This window comes from Trifolium pratense, linkage group LG1 (assembly GCF_020283565.1).
Source record: "Trifolium pratense cultivar HEN17-A07 linkage group LG1, ARS_RC_1.1, whole genome shotgun sequence".
In the NCBI taxonomy this organism is placed as follows: domain Eukaryota; kingdom Viridiplantae; phylum Streptophyta; class Magnoliopsida; order Fabales; family Fabaceae; genus Trifolium; species Trifolium pratense.
The window spans coordinates 44138844-44163051 of record NC_060059.1 but is presented as its reverse complement, the minus strand read 5'-3'; the positions used below and the strand labels follow the sequence as shown (position 1 = coordinate 44163051).

General features: G+C 35.6%; 1 protein-coding gene and 1 non-coding gene across 3 annotated transcripts; both read right to left on the bottom strand.

Annotated features, from left to right (window-relative positions):
• Positions 1–4980: 4980 nt before the first annotated feature.
• On the bottom strand, positions 4981–5174 carry LOC123903322. Its single transcript, XR_006807906.1, has one exon. It is a non-coding gene; the product is annotated as a U2 spliceosomal RNA (small nuclear RNA).
• Positions 5175–17227: 12053 nt separating this feature from the next.
• On the bottom strand, positions 17228–20157 carry LOC123898327 (V-type proton ATPase subunit G-like). Of its 2 annotated transcripts, none has more exons than XM_045949266.1 (4): positions 20062–20157; positions 18823–18911; positions 17660–17760; positions 17228–17559 (listed from the first exon to the last, which is right to left on the bottom strand). In XM_045949266.1, the coding sequence occupies exons 2-4, from the start codon at positions 18908–18910 to the stop codon at positions 17416–17418; spliced, it is 333 nt and encodes a 110-aa protein (XP_045805222.1). In that variant the 5' UTR covers position 18911; positions 20062–20157; the 3' UTR covers positions 17228–17415. The 2 variants fall into 2 exon arrangements, with proteins under 2 accessions (XP_045805222.1, XP_045805214.1); XM_045949258.1 differs by having other exon boundaries at positions 19979–20138.
• Positions 20158–24208: the final 4051 nt, after the last annotated feature.

Sequence of the window (24208 nt, the reverse complement as noted above, 5' to 3'; positions counted from 1 at the left end):
AAATTTTCACTTTTGAAAATTGTATCTTCATAAGTTGTATTTTCATAAACTAACTTGATAAACTTATGAATAATAATAAAACTTGATAAAACTATGCATAATACATAAAAAATTGTTAACCTTGTTTATATATTTTTTGAATAAGTTGAAAAATAAATCAATTCAAACGTACCTTAATTATATTGTGTGTCAAAAGGGTTGGCCTAACACATATTGAGGCCCAAGGCGAATTAGACAGAGACCTTCGAGGATAAAAAAATTATTAAAACTATTATCTTTTTTATTCTTTACAAAATAAAACCATTTATTAAAATTTAGCTACTTGTAAGAAAATGAATTTATATAATATAAAAATATAATAATTTTTATGATCATCATTGATTTGATGTCTTCTGTAGTAAATTTAAAAAAAAAAAATACAAAAAATGCAATTGGAGGGATTTTTTGTGATAAAAATGGAATAAGAGGAATTTAAACCCACAATCACACCATCATTTTATACAAATGACTCAATAATTAGGCCACTAGATAACATTTTTAAAAAAAACAATTTCATAGTTGACTAATACTTTAATATTTCCAACAAATATTTAAAAATATCAAACAAACCGAAATGTTGAGGCCCCTTCTTTTTAAGGCCCTGAGCTCAGGGCAGCCCTGGCATTGCTTTGCATAGGCAAAAATACACTTCCGGAAAATATTTTGATAAGCTTGGAGGATTCCGAGCAATGTAAGGAGGCAAAGAGCAATTACCTTGTACATGTTGGAGACTTTCCTATGCGCACTGATTCTCCTGTTCAAGCAGAGGTCCAGTCCAGATTTCATTTACCCGAAAAAATAAAAGGCGGATGCTAACATGGACCAGTGAGACATATGGTCCCATGATGGAGAGATATTTATAATGGTTAGATGAACCTAGACCTTATAGTCATATGGTAAACCATACACATCAAATTATTCTTCCTACCTCCCTAATCTATTAGTCGAATTATTTAAGCTCTTTTTTTCATTCGAACTTTTCCCCTCATTTTTTTTTAAACAAAATAACCTTATTTAAACATGTTTACCCTATAAATTTTTAAAGGCAAATGCTAACATGTGCCCCAAGGGCATATATTAAGGTGCATTTAATTAACTAATATCTCATTTAATTTACTTCAAAAATAGTAATAATTAATTTTATTAATTAAAAGATATAGTCCACTATATTTATTATCTATTTAAGAGAATTGGAAAGACAAAATATGATATGCTGCCAAATTTGATTTATGATCACGCGATTGGTAATACGACCATAATTATATGTATCCAATTTTTTTTTTGTTTGTTAACAATCAGACTTATAGTACTCCTGGTAATACTTGATTTATGCCAACTTGTGATTTTTGTTTTTTTTTCGGTGAACAAGACTGAGTATTATAGTATTATGTTGTAATGGTAACGATTGTTAGTACTATTTTAGCTTTTGAATTGCTAATATGTTTTAGAATTTTATAATACTTACTATAATTTAATTTTTTTTCCATCTTAAAAAAAAGTTTGAAACAAAAATTTGACCAATCGCGTGATCATAAATCAAGTATTTGGCAAGTATCATATTTTGCCTATGCAATTTTTTAAAATTGGTAATAAATATAGTGTACCATATCTTTTAATTAATAAAGTTGATTGATGGATAATTTTCGCAAGTGAACGAATTACCACGTAGTAATAAAAATATCGATCCACAGGGATTGTGTGATTAAACTAGTCTAATAGTGTTCATAAACATTATGTAAGAAATACACATAAATTGGGGGTATGCTGAGTGTTGAATTGTTAGAAAACGTGCTTTGATATAATGGAAAAGCGAGGTAGAATCATCGGAATCACCTAGTCTATAGCTAAACCACATGCAATCTACTATATCATAGGAATCTACTCAAGTGTTCACAACTGGATCAACAAATTAGTGAATCGCAATCTCTTGTCAAAATCCACTCTATTCGTTGTCGATACTCCCCCGATCTCTCGGGCGGAAGCTACCTACAACGAATGATATGAAAGCGCGTCGATCGTTCGCTACACTCTATGTCTCAATCTCTCGACCGGAAACACTCGAGTGCTCAATGCAATTCAGTTCAGAAATTAAATCAATACTCTCGCACGTGACTTAACTCAAAATCATTACAACACTAATGAAGGATTATAAAGCATTAAGAATAGATTTGCATTGAGTAAACACATGAACAGAGTAAATTCTTACATATAGCAGATCACAATTGATTCATCTACATCCTAGACTATCCTAGATCCTACCTCCAAAAGAAGCTTAGCTCCTCATGTTGCTTCGTTCGCGTCCTGGCTTCAACCTCAAGGCTTGAGAATCCATGCTATTGAGGTGCTCGGAGCTATCCTATGGAGTCCTTGATCTGGATCTTGATGCTTCCAAAATCAGAGAATAGATGAATAATGCAGAATTTTCCAACCCTTTAACAGAAAAATGCAGAATCCTTATATAATGATCGCAACCACGCCGCGCGCCAGATCTATCACGCCGCGCGTGGTTGCACTTTCTTCAACGACGCCGCGCGTGTAACGGTATCACGCGGCGCGTGATCAACTCTGAGGTCTCTGATCTTCAACTCTGCCATCTTCACGCCGAACGTGATAGCTCCACGCCCCCGGCGTAGTTGTTCCTCTTCTCTTCACGCCGCGCGTGGTCAGTGCTACGCCGCGCGTGATCAAGTCAGAGAGCATTCCAATTCCTGAACAAAGCTTCACGCCGCGCGTGGTCAGGTATCACGCCGCGCGTGATCAAAGTGAAAACTTGGCTCCCTGTGATCTCCATCACGCGGCGCGTGATGGGCTACGCCCCCAGCGTAGTGAAAATCAGCAATTTCCTGCAATTTTTCCTGTTTTCTTGCAAAACAAGTAATCAAGCTTATGATTAGATTTCTCTTACATTTATTGCTTAAAACCTACTAAAATGCATTTAATGTTGCTAAAATAGGCATGGATTAGAGAGTGTGACGATCCGTCATCATTGATTATTGCTATTTTTAAAGTAAATTAAATAAGATATGGGTTCTGCTAACATGTGCCCTAAGGGCACATTTTAAGGTGCATTTAATTAACTAATATCTTATTTAATTTACTTTAAAAATAGCAATAATCAACTTTATTAATTAAAAGATATGGTTCACTATATTTATTACCAATTTTAAAAAATTGCATAGGCAAAATATGATACTTGCCAAATACTTGATTTATGATCACGCGATTGGTCAAATTTTTTTTTCAAACTTTTTTTTAAGATGGAAAAAAAATTAAATTATAGTAAGTATTATAAAATTCTAAAACATATTAGCAATTCAAAAGCTAAAATAGTACTAACAATCGTTATCATTACAACATAATACTATAATACTCAGTCTTGTTCACCGAAAAAAAAACAAAAATCACAAGTTGGCATAAATCAAGTATTACCAGGAGTACTATAAGTCTGATTGTTAACAAACCAAAAAAAAAAATTGGATGCATATAATTATGGTCGTATTACCAATCGCATGATCATAAATCAAATTTGGCAGCATATCATATTTTGTCTTTCCAATTCTCTTAAATAGATAATAAATATTGTGGACTATATCTTTTAATTAATAAAATTAATTATTACTATTTTTGAAGTAAATTAAATGAAATATTAGTTAATTAAATGCACCTTAATATATGCCCTTGGAGCACATGTTAGCATTTGCCATAAGATATTAGTTAATTAAATGCACCTTAAAATGTGCCCTTAGGGCACATGTTAGCAGAACCCATTTTTAAAACAAAACTTTAATCAAATTGATATTACCATATAAATTAGTAAGTCATTAAAAAACTTAATATGTAATTATAAAAAAAAATTAATATGTAACCAATTAAATTTAAAAAAAAAAAAAAAAAAAAAAACTCAAACATCCTGTGAATATATATCCACCTTCTTCTCCGGCAAGCAGCTACAGTAGGTTGCTTTTCATGTTATCATGGGTCTTCCCAAAACTTTCTCAAAATTATCTTCCTCTTATCAACACCAGGGCCGACCCTGTGGGTGTGCAAGGTGATCCACCGCACAGGGCCTCAAACATTTAGGGCCTCTAATTATTTATATCGGTTTATTAAAAATTTATATAAGTAAAAAAAATTAAATACTTTATTACTGCTAAAAATATTTTATAACTCAAAAAATAAAATATTTAATAAACACACTGTTAATTTTATAAATAACTTGCGGTTGATTGTAAAAAAAGAAGCAACATTACAAAAAAAAAAATTCACCAAGAAAATGTAAAGTTGATTAAAATATGTCGCTTTTAGATGTTATTTATGATGACTATTTTTTATGTTATTTACAATTTAAATAGAGAATGACTTTTAAAAAACAATTATATTTTTATTAAAGATCCATTTTAAATTTTCAAACAGGACCTCCAAATACTCGGGACCGGCCCTTATCAACACACACCTTCCTCCTTCTCCCTCTCTTCAACAACACTCATATGAAGAGTGAATTTCTCAATTCCCAAAGAAACCAACAAATCAACTTCTTCAAATTAAGCAATCTAAAATTATCCACATCTTTCTACCACCCTAACAATAATTCATGCGAAATCTTCTCAAAATGAAAAAGTTGAGATTGCAAAGAAATGGGTAAGCTTTTGTTTATGTGCAGGAAAAACAAATTTTGTGTTGTTCTTTCTCTATTTTTTATTTTCAAGAATTAAGACAGAACAAAAACTCAATCTCAAATTCTTTCCCCGATGCAAAATGCACTTGAAGCTATAACGGTTGGTGTATGCACAGGACTTGGTTCATGCTTCTTCTGTTTCTTTCCATTTCCAGATCTGCTGCAACAATGTTCAAATTGGAATTTAGAGTTTTTTTATAACTATTTTAGAATATAAGTTTACTTTTTATTTTCAATTTATATTTTATAATTTTTTTTTTCTTTTAGTGGGGTGCGTCTAGCCAATGCAATAGTGCAACGCATTAGCAACACGTGAAAAGCCCAATAGCAAGCTATTGTGGTGGCAACTCCCCCTCAAAAAAGTAATTTAATATCGTGTGACCCAATGGACCACATATCAGATATTAAACTGATAAGAACAGATAAGAACAAATATTTTTTATAATAGAATATAAGTTTATTAGATCCATTAAAGATATGATGAATATACAGTTAATATAATAAACTTATATATTTAATTGGTTTCCTTATAAAGGTTTAACTAGTAAAATGATCCCTTAAAGATATTTTTGGTTTCAGATTGATCCCTTAAAGAAAAAAATGTCTGAATAGGTCCCTTAAAGAAGAAAAAAAAAGGTCTGAATAGGTCCCTTGAAAAAATCTCCGTTAATCAGTTTGGTCCCTAAAAAAAGGTCTGAATAGGACCAAACTGATTAACGGAGATGTCTTTAAGGGACCTATTCAAATCTTTTTTTCTTTAAGGGACTTATTCGGACCTTTTTTCTTTAAGGGACCAATGTAGGGGTGCTCAAATCCAAACCAATCCAAATAAAAACCGATAACCGATCCAAAAAAACCGAAAATCGCAAAAAACCGAAGTTTTTTGGATGTGTTTGGATGTTCTTTTGTGAAAACCGCTGGATCAGATCGGATTTCGGATTGATTTCTTAAAACCGATCCAAACCGCATACATATATTTTAATATTTATTTATCTTTTTATTAGTATATATATATATATATATATATATATATATATATATATATATATATATATATATAGGGGGCTGCTAATTTAGACCCAGTTGGGTCTAAATTAGCAAGGTGCACCTTTTGAGTTGGACAAAAATACCCTTTCTTTTTTTTAAAAAAAAAAAAAAAACATATTGGCGCTGATCCAGTGTCGCGCGCCTACCGCAGGACCACCGTTACAGACCGTTGATTTCCATCAGACGGCCAAGAGATGATCTCATCATGGCTGTCGGATCAATGAGACAGTCCAGATCATCCATCTCCATGATAAGCCAGCGCGTGCACCACACAAGATCTGCGCCTGGAGAGAGAAAATTTCATTTTAAAAAAGCAGGACACGTGTCAACTGCTGGGTGGTTGGCGTGTTTTTTTTTTTCATTTAATACTTTAAACTCAATTATTTCGTTGTAAATTAATTTTTTATTTTTTTATTTTTATACCAAAATTCATAATTTTTTTTTGTCTACAAATAGAGACTTGGTTCGTTTGATTTGGACACCAAAAAAAAAACTCCATTTTTCACTACCTTTAATTATCTTTATATAATACTGTGAAACCATTTAGCTGGTAGAATGGTTTCACAGTATAACTCTCTGAAACCATTTTACTGGTAGAATGGTTTCAGTGAGTAATTTTTTAATTGTTTGCTTCTGAAACCATTCTGAAACCATTTAGCTGGTACAATGGTTTCAGAGCGTTGTACTTTGAAACCATTTCACTGATAGAATGGTTTCAAGGGAGTTGATTTTTAATTGTTTGCTTCTGAAACCATTTTACTGCTAGAATGGTTTCACAGTATAACTCTCTGAAACCATTCTTCCAGCTAAATGGTTTCAGAAGCAAACAATAGTTTTTAATTACCGTTTTATCTCATTTAATTAACGAAAAATAGTTTCAGGTCTCAAAAAATTTCATAAAATATACCAAAAGTTCCAGAATATTATCTAATATTTTATTAGAAACAAATAAAAACACAATTGGTTTCAGAGTACAAATCTATGAAATTATTATTATTATTTGTTAAATGGTTTTAAATAATCAGCGGAATTTGTGAAAATAATTTCATGACTTGAACTAGGGAGAGTGAGGTACACAAGAGGGTTCTAAATAATTCATAGTACTTTACATAAAATTTTGGAAATTTTTTATGGAATTATAATATTTTTAATAACCTTTTTACTCATTTAATTAACTAAAAATAGTTTCGGGTCTCCAAAAATTTCATACAATATACCAAAATTTCCAGAATATTATCTACTATTTTATTATGAAAAAATAAAAAAAAAATAGAGCCTCCCTGAGTCCGCACGCGCCCCACGCGCCGCCGGTGAGAGTGGGCGTGGGCGACGCGCACTGTTCATCGTCCCTCCCACCCGTTTTATGCAGAAACGGGTCGTGCGACCCGGTTTTTGACCCGGTTCGATCTCCCTCAATACTCAACGAAACTCGACGTTCCTTATATGGATTTTGATCGTTTTTCAATTTTACAAAGGTTTCCGGTATTAGTTTTTGAAATCGGCGTTCGATTCGCACGTAAAATGAGGTCGAAATTTGGAAGAAATTTTAAAAATGTAATAGTTGTTCTATTGTTTCAAAAAAAAAAAAAAAAGGGTATTTTTATGATGCAAATTACATACATGCCCCAGTTGCTCTATTGTTTCAAAAAAAAAAAATGGGTATTTTTGTCCAACTCAAAAGGTGCACCTTGCTAACTTAGACCTAACTAGGGTCTAAGTTAGAAAACCCCATATATATATATATATATATATATATATATATATATATATTCCATTAACCTTTTTTTTCCATTTTAAATTTTGTTAATACTATATGTTAGTTTAATTTAATCTATTTTAAATTTTGATAATACTATATGTTAGTTTAATTTAATCTATTTTTTTTACTTTTTATATGTTTCGAATATAATTGGTAATTGTCATTCCAAAATATTAATTTTCAATATATTATATGTTATATTTTACATCAAACTTAATATTTATTTTGTCAAAAATGTCAAACTATTATTTTGTAGTGTTTTTTATAATATTTATATTTATTAAAAAAATTATAATTTATAATTTGGATATCCAAAAACCGATCCAAATTAAACCGCATAATATTGGATCAGATTGGATCGGATTTTTTTTATTTGTCATCCAAAATCGAACCAAACCGCAAATGAATTTATTTTTGGATCGGATGAGTTTTTACCTCAAAACCGATCCAAACCGAACCGCGAGCACCCCTACCAATGTGAAACCAAAAATTTCTTTAAGGGACCATTTTACTAATTAAGCTCCTTATAAATTATGAGTAACATTTTAAACATAAAAATGTCATAATATTTTTTTTTTTTTGAACAAGCTAAAATTAGATATATATTAATAAACAGTCTTCCCAGTACAAGGTATACTGAGAACGACTAAAAATATTTACAAAGAGCCACGAAAAGAACCATACAAATCATACAAGGCCCAAACAAAGTAAAAGATCAGACCACCAACTATGGTAATTTGAGACTAAAGTCACACTCGTCGTCTTCAACCACCTATAGGAGAACAGCTTGATCTTATCCAATAATTGATGAGAAGTACTTGTTGAACCGCCGTATAATCTATGATTTCTTTCCGTCCAAATAATCCAAACACAAGCGAGACAAATCAGCTGCATAAAAGACCGTCGAGCACGAGAACCACCTGCTGAAGAAGTGAACTGGACAAAATGATCACCCAAAGTAGTGTAATCCACCATAGGAACGCCAATCCACGACCGAACCAATGCCCAAAGAGAACCGAAAATGTTGCAGGAAAGGAACAAGTGATGAGCCGACTCCGCCCCTCCACAACCAGAAACACAAGAGATAGCTGTAGACTGTAAGATGTCGCGGGAAACCAGGTTGGCTTTAGTAGGCAACCTATCCCGCAATAAACGCCATGCTAAAATATATACCTTCAAGGGTACGTGCTTGTGCCAAACAAGATCATAACAAGCATCCAAAGTAACCGAGTCCTGAGAAGTCAGAAGCTGATAAGCGTCGCGAACAGAGTAACCGTGGTCAGGATCATGCAACCAAAGCCACCTATCTGGAAGATGAGCCTGCAAAGAAACACCAAGAAGTAAGGCCTGACACTCCCCCAACAACTCCTCCTCCCAAGCCCACAACTGCCTCCGCCACACCCACGCCCCCCCTCCTGACTCCCACCCTAAAGAAGCCATCTCAGCTACCGTCACTGATTTGTTCTCAGACAGGTCAAAAAAATGCCTAAACCTCTCACACAACGGACTCTCGCCCAACCAAGGATCAAACCAAAACAAAGTATCAGACCATCCCCCACCTTTTTGGAAATACTCTCCCCAAACCATCCTCCTGCATACCCTCCATCACCATCCCTAATCCTCGCAATCTCCCTCCACCATGAAGACCCTCGTCTATCCCCCACTTTCACCCTACCTCCCTCCAAACCATATCTACCCTCTAGCACTCTAAACCACAAACTTCCTCTGTCCACCAGCAACCTCCAGCACCATTTCCCTAACAGAGCTAAGTTAAACTCCCTCAACTGCCGAACCCCCAAACCCCCATACTCCTTACGAAGACAAATAGATTTTCAGCTTATCCAAGAGGTTTTCCTAACATCCTCACTCCCCCCCCCCCCAAAAAAAAAAAAAAATTTAATCAAAAGAGATTCAATAGAAGAGATAGTACCTGAGGGAGCTTTGAAGAAGGAAAGGGCATAGACAGGTAGAGAGGTTAAGACAGACTTAAGCAGTATCAGACGTCCACCGAAAGAAAGAAAGCGGCTCTTCCACCCAGACAATCTATTCTTTATACGAGCAATCACCAGATCCCGGAAAGCCAGTGCGTCGGATCGCCTCCAATAGGAAGACTCAGATAAAGGAAAGACATCCTTCCCACTTTACAACAAAGAGCAAACACGGCCTCATGTAACCAAGATGCATGGATGTTCACCCCTACCAACATACTTTTAGAAAAATTAACCTTCAACCCCGACATGGACTCGAACAGCACCAGAACAGCTCGCAAAGTACGTACATTCGCCCAGCTTTTGATCCCAATAAGCAACGTATCATCGGCAAACTGAAGATGGGACATAGAAACAGGATTTTGTGCTCCAACACTATACCCCGTGAACATGTTGCGCTCCACCACAACCTTCATCAACACATTCAAACCTTCGGCAGCCAACAAAAAGAGAAAAGGGGAAAGAGGATTCCCTTGTCTGAGGCCCCTCTCAAGAGGGAACTCATCTATAGGACTATCATTAACTAAAACAGAAGTTGTTGCCGTACAAACACACTCTTTGATCCATTTCCTCCAGAGGGTCGGAAAGGACATTCTCCCCATCACATCATCCAAATAACCCCAGTCCACTGAATCATAAGCTTTCTCGTAATCGACTTTAAATAACAACAACTCCTTTTTAGTCTTACGAGCTTCATCCACAACCTCATTCGCAACAAGAATACCATCCAGAATTTGACGATCCTTCACAAACGCAGATTGGGATTCTGAAATAACACCACCGATCACCAGACGCAACCTATTAGCTAACACCTTAGCCAGAATTTTGTAAAGACTTCCCACCAACGAGATAGGCCGAAAGTCATTCAAACGCTGAGGACTATCCACTTTAGGAACCAAGGCAATGAAGGTAGAATTTAAGCCTTTAGTCAACTTTCTGTTCCTATGAAACTCCGAAATAAAGCGCATCACATCCCCCTGAAGCTCTGCCCAAAAACTCTTGATAAAACCAAAATTCACCCCATCAGGACCAGGACTTTTGTAACTGTCGCAGTCCCACACTGCAGCCTTGACTTCCACGGCAGAAAAAGGTTTTGTCAGGCTACCACACTCCGTCGGACTCAATCTGTTAAAAATAAGATTGTCAACCACTGGTCGATCCACACTAATGGCCTTAAAATGAGAAGCGAAGTGCGAAGCCACAGCCTGACGAATAGGGTTCAAACCCTCCACAGTAACCCCCTCCACCTGGATAGAAAAAAAAGAGTTTCTCCTACGGCGACTCGCAAGAACCGGATGAAAATACTTTGAATTTGCATCCCCTTCCTTAAGCCACCTCGTCCGGGACTGTTTCCAACAAATACTAGCATTCAAACGTGAAAGCGATTGAATGTTCGATGTAATCCCATGAAACTCCTCAAGCTCGGCGTCTATAAGCTCCTCCTCTTCCCCCTTGACATCCAGAACAGATAGCCGGTCCTTCAAAGTGTCAACCCTGCTAGGCAAGTTTTGAGCATGAGCCGCATGTCAAACCTTCAGGGCAGATTTAATCATTTTAAACTTTTCTTTAAGAACAAAGCCCCATCCATCAACCTGCCAGGAATTCCACTCATCTCTCACAAAAGAGGTATAACCAGGAATATCTGACCAACATTTGAGCATCCGTGCCGGACGAGGTCCCCAATCTTCCTCATTTGCAGATAAGACCAGAGGGCAGTGATCAGATAAACCCCTCAATTGGGCCACCTGCGCACAATTGGGCCAAGCCATACACCACTCTTCAGAAAGTAAAAACCTATCAAGACGGCTCATCGATGAACCATCCCCTTTATACCAAGTAAACTTGCTGCCGCCCAAAGGAAGATCGATCAAAGTATTATCATCAATGAAGCGCTGAAAAGGAATATGATCCAGATTACTATGCCCCACCCGAATGGACCGCCTTTCCTCTACACTCTTCACAGCGTTAAAGTCCTCACATACACACACTCTCTTCCCATCCAGCAGCTGAATCCGAGCTGATAAAGAGTCCCACAACCGTTGCTTCGCACTATTATCACAAGGCGCGTACACATTTGCGATATAGAATTCCTCATCAGATTTTACGAAGCGGCCATGACACCACATCACATGCTCATAACTTACTGACGACCACATCTCAACCTCCGCTAAGTCCCAAATAGTTAACAAGCCCCCTGACGCCCCCACCGAAGGACGATAAGAGAAATCATGGGGCGAAAACCCCCACAGGGCCCACAAAGAGAAATATCACACAATTGTAGTTTTGTTTCCTGCAAACAAACAATAAAGGGATTCTGAGCCCTCACCAACTTGCATACCTCTTTCCTCTTCTCAACCCCCCAAGACCCCTTATATTCCACGAAACGATCTTCATTGAAAACTCTTGCACCGCTTAGTCGTCGAGCCACCCCCTGTAAGCTTACCCTTGCTTGCCCGAGATAACACACTGAACATATTCGAATTATCACCTCGAAACTTAACTCCTATAGCTTTCCCAACACCCCAGACATCGTCCACAGCCATTCGATTATTGCCCTGCATTACCACCCAGTTTTCCCAGTCATTGTTAACAGAAGCAGACGATTGATTCTCCTCTGAAGACACTTGATGCACCACCTCACAAGACCGATCAACTCTTAGCACTCCTTGACGTTAGCGCACATTTTTCTTTAGAACCTTCAACACCTCTTTACGATCCTTACCAGGCATCCTAGCTACCTTTTTGAGAGTGTGTAGCGAATGGCGATGCATGCCTCTTCCTTGTCTCTTTTTGAGAGATTTTCGCGCATCCATATGATTTCCGTCTCCCCGAGAGATTCTTGCCTTTATTTTCTTCCTAGTAGAAAAAATAACCTCTGCATCCCCATAATTGTGATCATGCAGCCAATCCAGACTCCAGGGTCCTGACAACACCGATCTACTAGCACCTGGGGGACAAGACTTAGACTGTTTGTTGCGTAACGAATTCCTAACCAGCGTCAACGACCTGTCGCCTGGATGCTTTGACCCCTCAAAAGCCTTACCACTCCCTACACCTGACCCCTAAGAAGGATCACCACTCTCTGGATTCTTGTCAACACAAACAGTCACCTGAACCGCACTCCCAACAATAGTATCCTCAACTGGCTCGGCTCGAGAACTAATAGGTCTCTGGTGTTGAGAGGTTTCCAAATCCAAGTCATATTCAAATAGGGGAAATTTGTACTCAGAATGCTCTCCGACTGATTTCAACTTAACAGCATAACATTCATCTTCCTCGAACTCATTCACAATATTGTCAACCAACAAGTCAACATTGTGACTAGCTTCCTGATCACCAATCCCTGCTTCGATGTCGTAATTGGATGCTTCAGAGGCATTATCATTCTCGAACAAACAAGCATCTTCCCCCATCGCATAGCCCCATTCCTCAACTAACTTGATCTCCACCAGGACTCCATCTACCAGCACCTTTTCAACTTTCTTAATAGTCTCTAGGTCAGGTGTTGCTAACAAAACACGAGCCGAAAAACTATCCATTCGTCTAACTCTATCTTTGTCTAACGAACAACTATCCATTCGCAAGAACCTTCCACAGTCGAGTACGCAAAGCCGAAAAAAAATTTCATTCCAAGCCTGTAACGGAACTCCATATAGACGGACCCAAGCCCCCCTTCGGAAAGGCACCACCCCTGGCTCCCATCTCACCCAATTTGAGAATAAAAGCTTGAAAAACTCCTTGGCATTGTCCATTACAGTCACAACTTCCACCTCTGACTCGCTTCGAACAAAAATAGTGTCGGCCCCCATCGGAATAATAACCAAATCGTAAAAGCCTGCGTCCGCTATTCTATTTTGCACAACTGGGACCGTCTCACCACCCGAAATCGTTGCTATAAGACCAGATCGGACCCATTTCACATCATCAGCCGAAGACTTGTATTTTCGCAACAAAACATTTTGATTCGGCTCTGCGTCAATGTCCGTTGGCAACTTACTTGAGGTTGTCTTAAACTGCTGACTTTTATGTTGAACCCGCTTCTGACTACCCCGCAGCTTAACCAAGACATCGCCCACGTTTACACCTTCTGAAAGGTTTGACTCCCCCTTTCCCGTAGCAGCAAGGATATCTTCTCCTGACTTCTTCTCTGGTCCCAACTTCGCAGTGTCAGCAACGCCTCCCACACCCGCAGTAGATGTAGTTAAGGGACGGTCTCTAACCTCCTTCGCAACAACGTTTTCAACCTTCTTATGGCCTCCATTTTCCGCCCCCGAAAACGGCCTCTTTTTAGTGGCCTCCGTTTCGCAACAACGTTAGCAACTCTAGCTTGAACACGAAAATGACCGAAACTCATATTATTCAAGGCATTAGTTTGTTTTGATACGTCTCTAACATTAACGAATTTAACGAAACCATAAGGTTTACCATGCACGTTGTGTTTCTTAGGAACAAAAACATCATCCAACATCCCACACACTTCAATACCCTCCTAAGATAGAAACGCGGTAATTGAGCAGGGAAATTTGTAAAATAGAATGATACATACCTTTTAAGGTCAGTACCCAAATTATCCTTATCACAACCCTGAAGTTTCTCTGTACCAGAACCAGATTCTAAACTACCAAGCACAACATCATTAACGCATACCTTATTATGTGCTAAACCAGACCCTGTAATGTGATCCTCGTTGTGATTTCTGTATCGCCGATGATAAGAGGCTTGCCGTCGTGATCCAGTATAGCAAGATGAACAACGTTGTCGTCTATCATGGTGTTGATGATGATCCGTTCGCAGTGAAGGTTGAGGACTGTAACAATGATGCCTGTGATCATCCTCTTTGCCGTAACGAGACCTGTATCTGATGGAACGATCGGAATCGCGCGAGACCATCTGATCACGATTGTTCCCTGTACAGAAAGGATAACGCGGTTGGGAGAAAGCGATCGCCCTCGGCTGTGACTGCACTGTCTAAACCCGTCGAAACCTCCTTTCATCTGTCGCCGCTCTTTCCACCGTCTCAGTCTCACCTCTGTCCAATCTCCCCCGTCCCTCCCCGTATCTGGCACCCTGCCGTGAACCCCCCCCCCCCCCCCCCCCCCCCCCCCCCCCCCCCGTGAAAAGCTCTCTGCCGGAGAAGAAGACCGGCGCGGCCATCCTAGGTTTGCCCTAGGCGAGCCGCCTCTCACTCTCTCTCTACCTCTCATAAGCTATTTTTTCGTATTTAATTTGTTTAAAATAATGGGTAACTAAACTTTGTCATAATATTGACATTTTTTTTTTTGAAAACTTGGTATCCGTCCACTTGCGGGGATCCATTTAAAGCTAGAGTTTTTTTTTTTACTTTGTATGGAATAGTCCATCGAAATTGACACCAAATAGAATCAAACATGAGACCTTGAGAGGAGCATTCTCCAAGGACCCAAGCCAACACCACTAAACCAACCCCAAGTGGGTTCATATTATTGACATTAACATGATCAGTTATCGTATTATAATTTTTCGCACTTATATAACTAATTGATCCATAAAAAAAATTAACTAATCGAACTTTTACTATCTAGAATACCAAAATACAAATACGAATAGTTGTTTTGCAAAAAAAAAAAATTAATTCATATAATCGATGTCTTTTAACGTCGGATTTAGCGTTCTTATTTAATTGTCATTTTGGTATTTTAAGGGTGCGATTTGTCAATTATACTCATTGTCAATTACTCTCTTTTTCAATAAAACTAATTAATGCTATATATTTGAAAAACGGAAGATTTTTTTTAAAATTTTTTTTGTTTGGTGCATAACATATTAAATTTTTGTTTTTTTTTTTATTACATAATATATGAAATTTATTGGAAAGAAAAAATGTGTTAAAAATAATAGAAATTTATTGGTAGATTAAAATTATAGTATAATAAGAAGATAAGATGCAAAAATACACTTTGTTAATTTAGAGTTACTATTATAAGAAGACACTTAAAAAATGCAATTGTGGACTAAAATAATTTTTTTTGAACTTATTAAAAACTCGTGATTTTATAAGTACTAAAAGTGAATAAATTTTTTGAGAGACTAAACATAAAAACTCTTGATTTTGTAGGGACTAATTTTTTTTTTAATCCTACTGTAAAAAAAAAAATTAATCCTAATAATAATAATAAGGGTTAAATTGGTCCCTACAAAATTTAAATATTGGACAGAATAGTACGCAATAGAAGAGCATAAAATAAATGTTTAAGGTGTTGATCAAATTTTGTCTTGTACAATGATTAGTGGACAAAATATTATTTTGGTATTTTAGATAACTTAGTCAATGGACAAAAAGTTGCCACGCTATGTTGCATGGGTACTCCATTTTAGACCGAGTACCGGTACCCGGGTACCGGTACGCGTATGGTACTCCCCCAGTACGCACCGACGCCGTACCTTTTTTTTTGTTTTTGCAATGGGTACACGCGTGGTACACCTGTGGTACGCGCGTGGTACATCAATCCAAAAAAACACAGTTTTTTTCTCCTTTTTCTTTCATTATTAGTTTTTTTATAGGAAGATTTACGTTTTTTATTTGTTTATAATATAAAAGTAGCAACTATTGCTAAAAAACAATAACAAAGTAGCCGCCGGAATTATTCACCATTCAATGAAAAGGAATAGACTCAATTCAAAGAGAGATAAAGATCTAGTTTTTATTCATATCAATCTTCGTCTTCTCTCAAGATGAGCTAACTGGTTTTTAATTTCATATTTTGATATTTCGAACAATTTAAATTACATTTAAAGTGTGGTGTGATATTTTTATGTTTAATTATTTGTTTTAACAATATAACTCTATTATTTGATATATATAATTATATTTTATTAAAAAATTACAGGGAGTTACCCGTACCTTAGTTTTCCTAAAAATAACATACCACGTACCGGTACCGTACCCGCATCCGGGCAACATAGTTGCCACGTGATTCAGTGAATGACAAATTTTTTGTTTCTGTCCAATCCAATTTGGCCCTCAGTTTGCCCAATCTCAAACAATTTTTAAATCAAACATAGTACAATAAAAGTTGTCATTGACTAGTTCCTTATTTTTTTTTTAGTAGATCAAACTATGTTGCATAATTGATGAATATGATCAATAATATAGACTAGATATATCAATTATGCAACAGACCAAAAAATAAGTTTTGCTTATATTTTGTCAGAAAGAAAACAATTTAAATGTTAGGATAATGTACAATTTCTAAGATAAAATTTCTAAATTAATTCTCTAACATGTGTTGTTAACAGGTTAAGTTACATTTTTTTTTCTTTATTGCAATTTTTTTTTTTACATTTTTGTTATTTTTTTCTCTAAGTAATTTGATAATATAATAAGGATTATAGTGGAGAGAGGAGAAAATAATTGCATGGTGAAGATGTACTATAAGACCATGTGACATCACATCATCCAACCATTAACACAATTTATTATTCATGGTCGATCATGGACCACTTGTGTCAAGGGTCCATTTTAGAATTTGCCAAAATAAAAGGACTGAATTTAGAATGGACTTTAGGGTTTAGAAAAGTGATTATTAAAGTACATACACAAGTCTTCTTGTGCTTATATTGAGAAATAATATGCGGTCAGGTTGTTAGGAAGGAATAAACCATGCATTTCGACCTGATACACACGGGAAGAAATAGTCTTCACTCCTCATACATTTGTTTAAACAGCAACACAAATAGACATGTCTTTGAATTTTGAATGTTTATTTGAACAAACTCAATTATTATTTGAAGACATCGCACCAAGGTTTTAAATAATAATAATAGTCTTATCCACACCATAATATCTAGATCCAAAAATAAACTTAGGATATGATAATCAACATAGTTTGGGGTTCAGTTCTGCAGCACCAACAGATCGTCAAAGGTTCCTATTTTTTCACAGTTGTTACATACTTCAGGAGCATAGCGACAACATCATCTGATATTCTTGCAGCCTCTGTTTTCAGGTGATGAATTTTTTCTTCGGTTTCTTGGTCAAGTCGCTTGACATTAGCTCCAGAATCACCACTACTCTGTATTCATAGGAAAACATGCACACAAGTTAGAGAATACACCAGATCATAGAATAAGATAAATCGGTAGTCTAACAGATAAATACAGTAGTAAACTTACATCCGAGACTTTCTTTTGAAACTCAGCCTCAAGCTTAGCCCGGTATTCAGCAATCTCCTTTTCAGCCTCTTCTTTGGCCTGTTTCAACCTAGCCGATTTTTCTAATAGTGGAGATCCAAAGGATAACATTAATTAGTTGCACAAACAAGTGTTTGACAAAATGTGCATTGTACAATCATGTAATTGCATGCAGAGTAGACAAACAAACCCATTGACATTAAAAAAAAAAACTAAATATCAATTAATAAAATGAAAAGACCAATATAAAAAGAACAGCAACGAGAACATAACTCTTAATGAAAATTATTGTATCTCTAAATATTTTCAAATAAGCAGAGTAGAATTGAATGGACCAGAATGCAACAAAGCATCCATACCATTGTTTGAATATATTATGATGGAAGGAAACAAGGTGTTTACTCTATTATTTGGAAAGTGGATGAAATTAGCAGAACAAAGCGAATTCGAATTGAATGGATTATACTATTATTGTTGGACCCCAGTAAATAGAACAATTAGTAAATACTGTAGAAGGAAAAGCTCAAACAACAATTTGAGAATAGGCAAATACACCAGCCAGTTAAGCAGAGGTAGAGAGGAAGAACACGAGGCAAATACACCTCTATTTCTTTTGAGAAGTGGGAGGATCCTTAGCCAGATAATTAGGGTACTAAGAATTAGGGTTAATGATTCCCTCATATATCTCCCAAATTGGGGGAAGCAAAATGAAAGGAGATGATGGAATGGGTTGGAAATAGATCCCCCCAGGTTCCACTCCATCCATTTCTTTAAAATCCAAACAATAGAAATATATACAAACATACCCTAAGGTTGAGAAAAAGTTTATACAAGCACTTATAGAAGAAAAAAGGTTGACATGATCTTAATTATGAGCACTCTAACTAAATAACTTCTATCATAAATTATGAAGTTTGACTTTTTCGATAGGTCTCATTTAGCTTCTCAGTAAATTCCCACAGCCTTATAAGAGCTTTTTTTTTTCACGAGTTATAAACCAAATACTCGTTTTAGTCAAAAACCGTCTAGAAGTTCAAAGCTAGTCCAAAGTGCCACATAATTAGACCAAAAATTGGATGAAATTATGGCAAGACCAATCAAGAACATGGGCAGGACATGATAAAAATGAAAAAAAAAAAAAATACCATTTTTCGCAGCATTCACAATCCGTTGTGCTTCTTGTTCAGCAGCCAACAACTGTTGAATTCCTCCTTGACCCCTGTTGGATGCCATTCTGTGAACAAATGCTTAAATGGTTACTTAATTGGTTAAATGAAACTACAAAAGAGTAGCCATAAAGCATATAATTGTATAATCATGCAATTAGATAGATTATAGAGTAACAATATGCTTCATCACAAAATTCAAAACGATACACTTCATTTCATTTCCATCTTGATCTATTCTACTAAATTAAAAACAAGAAACAAACATAAAGTAAATATTTGGAATAGAAAGACTTGCAACTTAAAATGTATAAATGATGGTCTCACATTGGATCTCAGTGTAAAACTGTTGTTTTAAACTAACAGTGTATGACCATGAAAGAGTTCTACAAAATAGAGTTTTATTGACATGCACTGACAGTGTAAAATAGCTTTACGCTCTCATCCCATATGAAACCATCATTTTGCCATCTCATACAATACAAGATGTTCATTATGCCGGTGTAAAACTGTATGTGCATCTTCTATTTTCTCAAAAAAAAAAAAAAAAAAAAACATTTTTTAACAACTTCTATATCAACTCCAAATCTAAAATCCATAATAATTAGACCAAATCGAATGTACCAAAGCTATAATCCTGTCCTGTCCAATTCAAAGATAACCATAACCAACTCATTTATCTTGATTTTTCCACGGATGAAAACAACAAAATTACAACAAAGCGGTAAAATTCAAAAGTGAAATTACCGCAAAACCAGAATAATCAATCATAATCACTAATTTTACTGAACATGACTACAAATCTACGACAGTTAGTTACTGGTAGTTTAATTGTTGTGAGAATTGAAAGAAAAAAACAACAGATTTACTATATAATTTCTAATGAAATTAATAAAATCAAATCCAATCGAGAAACCTAGAGAAGCAAAAACACACTAAAGAAAACAAATCCAATCGACGATAAGAAATATCTACGAAAATTAAGAAGCAAAGATCAACGATCGAGAGAGAGATCGAAATTTGGTAGAAATTGAGTTTACACGGTTTATATTTTTTTCCGGGAAACTAAAACGAAAAAGCGAATAAGAAAATGAAAGGATCTGAAATAGATTTGAAGAAAAAGAGAGAAGCGTACATATCTATCGGGATTGATTAGATTGAGATGAAATAGGAGAAAGAGAGAGAGAGAGATCGCCAAAACTGCTGTGATTTGCTTACTTGTTGGAGACTGCCCAGTTGAATATCTTTCACCAGACACGGACTAAAGGATGGATAGATAGCACTAGCAGGGAGTAATTTCAATTTTTATACTCGTGTAACTGTTTAAGTATAATTTTTTTTTTTTTTAAAAAAAAAAAAGTAAATAGCTAAATGTCCCTTGAAATTAGAAAAATCTCCACTTTCTCTAGAAATTTTTGAAATAAAAAATAATTGTTGACGTTTAACAAATTATCATTATGGTGGCGTCTAAGGTGAAGAAGCTATTAAGTCTCTCACCGGTGGATCCTTAAAAATTTACCGTTAGATGTAATCAACAGTTTAGATCTTTTAAAATAAAAAACAGAACATGTAGGTTGCTACATACAATCATGTATTCCTCTTCTTCACCACTACTCTCTAACATCTTCAACCTCTCTATTCAACAGAAACTACATCATAACCGCAAACCCCGGCGAACAACCGCACCACCGACGACCATCATCACTGCTGGAAACATGATTAGTTTTGAAATCTATGAGAATCTCTTTCCTTTTTTGGTATTTACATTAAATCAAACACTATAAACTGACGGTTTTGTTTTCGTTTCAGCAAAGAGCCCTATGTTATTTAGATCTGTAATTTCTCTAAACATGGTTTATTATTTTCAAAATTACCTTGGTATTGTTCATCTCTCTCTCTGAATAATGGTTGGGTTGGTTTAAAAAAGGCATATGTTTGATCATTCAAAAAGAATATTCATGGGTGAGTTTTAGTTTTTAGCTTCCCAATTTTCAAGCCACTTAAGAGTAGAATTAGTAGCATTCAAAACAATTATCGTTTTAGATGCTTGAGCAAGAGAAAGAAAAATTCACCGGTCGTGGTGGTCGCCGTCAGTGGTGCAGGTGTTTGCCGGAATTTGCGTTGGTAGTGACCGACAAAAAGAAATTTTGAAGCATTACATAGTGATGAAGAAGTATGGTAGATTGTGTGTAGATAATCCTAGATACTTTCTTTTTTAATTTGAATAGATCTAAGCTGTTGATTATATCTAATGGTAAAATTTTAATGGTCCACCGGTGAGGGACTTAATAGCTCCCTCACCTTAGACGCCACCATATTTAATATCATTTCCATTCAAAAAAATAAATAGTGTTTTAACGAATACAAATTTTACATGTTTCATATGTTATTAAGAACGATCAAGATTAACGGTATTCAATAAAAACACATAAAAAGAAAGCAACGGGCAAAATTATTGGTAACATCAATAGTTGGTAAACTAATCGATAAAAAATATGTCTTTTAGTTTCAACCAATTTTTTCAAAGACCACTTATTCCCTTTAAAGATTCAAATTCAATATTTCTACACATATAGACGATATAAGTCTCGAGTTAATTATCAAGCACCGCCAATCTAGTTGGACCAAATTCACTTGAATAAAACTTTGCAAATTCAATCAACTTTGCCTTGTCAAATGAGTGAGTTAAAAACTGTTTGGGTTTAGTTGGGTCAGTGGTGCAATAAACAAAAATGAGAGGGTTCAAACTATAAATTATAAACGGTTATATGTATATTTTTTTCAAGTTTGAACCCCCTTACCTCTACCTGGAGACGCCAGTGTACATTGCGACTAACAATGTGATTCCACGTCATAAGGACTTAATTAATCTAGGTCAGGAGGTAATCATTGAAATTTTAAACACATTGAATGGAGCTCAACCATCGCCTTCAAAGGTGTTTACTTCATTCATTTTCTTCTTTCTAGCATGATGGGTGGTAGAATTGCTTCATCAAAATGTAAGTAGATGAAACAAACAAGAAACTCTTCTTCTATAGGTCACTCCAAGAACCCTAATTTCCTTTTGTAGTCAAATTTTTCTTCTTCTAATCACGTGTAGTATCAAGCAAACTTTGAAAGACAAGTAGAATGAATGGTAAATTCCTTTTGTAGCAAAGAGTTTTCAAATGTCCTTTAACGACATTATTGAAGTGATTTAAGAGGGGTTTTTCAAAATAATTAATCCTCTTAGCGGAACAATCCCGATGAACGGATCTTGATTAAACCATTAATCACAAATCAAAGAACACAAAACCACAAGTTTATGTGTTTACCTCTTGAAGTGCAGAACCTTTGAGGTAGAAACGGTTTCTGATCACGAGCAAAGCAAAGAAGCGATGCATCTACTCAGTCCACACGAACAGAACTTCTCCGATGACCGGTGCTAGCCAATTCCACCAGAGATTCAGAGAGAATAGGGTTTAGAGAGCGGCGGCTAGGTTTCACTTTGTGAATTAGGTTAAAAGCTTACAAAACTTCATCACAAGGGTTCTATTTATAGAACCACTTGTGTGGTCATTAAACCAAGCACTCCACCGTACCTTACGGTGGACCGCATTTCTCTATTTTCATAAATTAAATAATAAGTCATACTTAATTATTTAATTACTAATAAGTCCTACTTATTATTTTATAAATAAGTCTTACCTATTTATTTCTCTTATCTATCTGTTCTTTGTGTGCGGCCCTATAGGTTCTCGTAACGTTGGCAATAATATTAAATCACATATTTAATATTATAAACAGTGAGCGGTATCTAGCAACACATCACTGCTACCCAAGTGACGAGAATGTCATGTGATCTGACGAAACCTTTCTGTGATAACGATCGTGTGTATAATTACCCCTTTGCCCTTATGTTTATATTGAACACAAGGCATAGTATGTCACCCTTGCTAAGTTCAATATTGGGCCCATAGACATATCTCCTGTTATGTAGGAGGGGCAAATTCCAGCTAGGTCACTCATGTCCCTCAGCATGATTCGTGGAATACCCATCAACCAACTTTATAGTCATCCTGTTACGGATAACGTTTGAATGACAACAAGGGAATACACTCCTACATCTAGGGTACATAGTGATTTCAGGTCGAAGGGTGGAATACACCATTATCACTATGAGAATAACTTATGACACTTTTCATAACATACTATGTAGTATTCTCATGGCGGGTCAATCCAATATAAATATTACTCCTAACATTTATATCTATGTGAAGACTTGATATCTCATATCCATGACTCGTGGGATGAGGTCATCAGTCTACTCACATAATAGTCTCTATGTTTTATCGTTATCCCACATCACAGTAAAACTTGACTATGGATACTTTAAGAATAGTGTCCTTATGTTTAATGGAGTCTCACTATTAAGTCACACTTAATGTTCCATTAATTAGACTAGCTATTCTAGGGACTTTATTAGTTTCAAATAAACATAATAAAGAAATGCCTTATTATATATATTAAATATATAAATCAAAGTCATCATACAAAAGACGATTCTATCAAAATAGATTGGCTTTTAGGGCTTACTCCAACAATTATCTAAATCAAGGGTTGGATCAACGACTTTGGATCAAAGCTTCTCAACAACTCTATTTGTGCAAGGACAACTTCAACGGATCTTTATTCAAGCCTATATAAGGAGTAAAAGACTTGAAGAAAAACGTTGAAACTCTGTCAAAGAAAAGCACAAAGTCTTAACTTAGAATTTTAACGAATCTTTTATTCAAGCCTATATAAGGAGCGGAATACTTGAAGAAAAGATTAACGTCTCTCTGAAAAAAAAACGCTGAAACTCTGTCAAATAAAAGCACAAAATTTTAACTTAGAATTTCTTATCAATTATTGTATCTTAAAAATTCTTTAGCAATTAGAGTCGTCTATTGTATTGCCTACACCTCTAATTGTATATCAAATAGTTTAGTGGCTAAAATTTTTACCTCTGTTTGAATTGATATAATATAACGGAATGAAGCGGAGTAGAATGACAAAATTTAATAAGTTTTATAAAATAAAAAAACACAATAGTTTTTACTTAGATTTTATTAATATAATGACGAAATTAAATATCGAATTCGTGCTGATCTTCAAACTAGTTTCTTAAAAAAATTTCTAGCTTATAGAAGAAAAAAAATATCACACTGATTCTTTGTGTAGGTAAGTACCACAATAGTACACAATTAAAGTTTTGTATTTTACACCCCACTACGCCTATGTTCCTAGGACTAATTGTTGTGTCTCAAGAAGAAACATTGATTTAGAGTAAAAAGATGTTGGCCCTCATTCGTGACAATTAACATTGCCTCTTCATTCAAAAAAA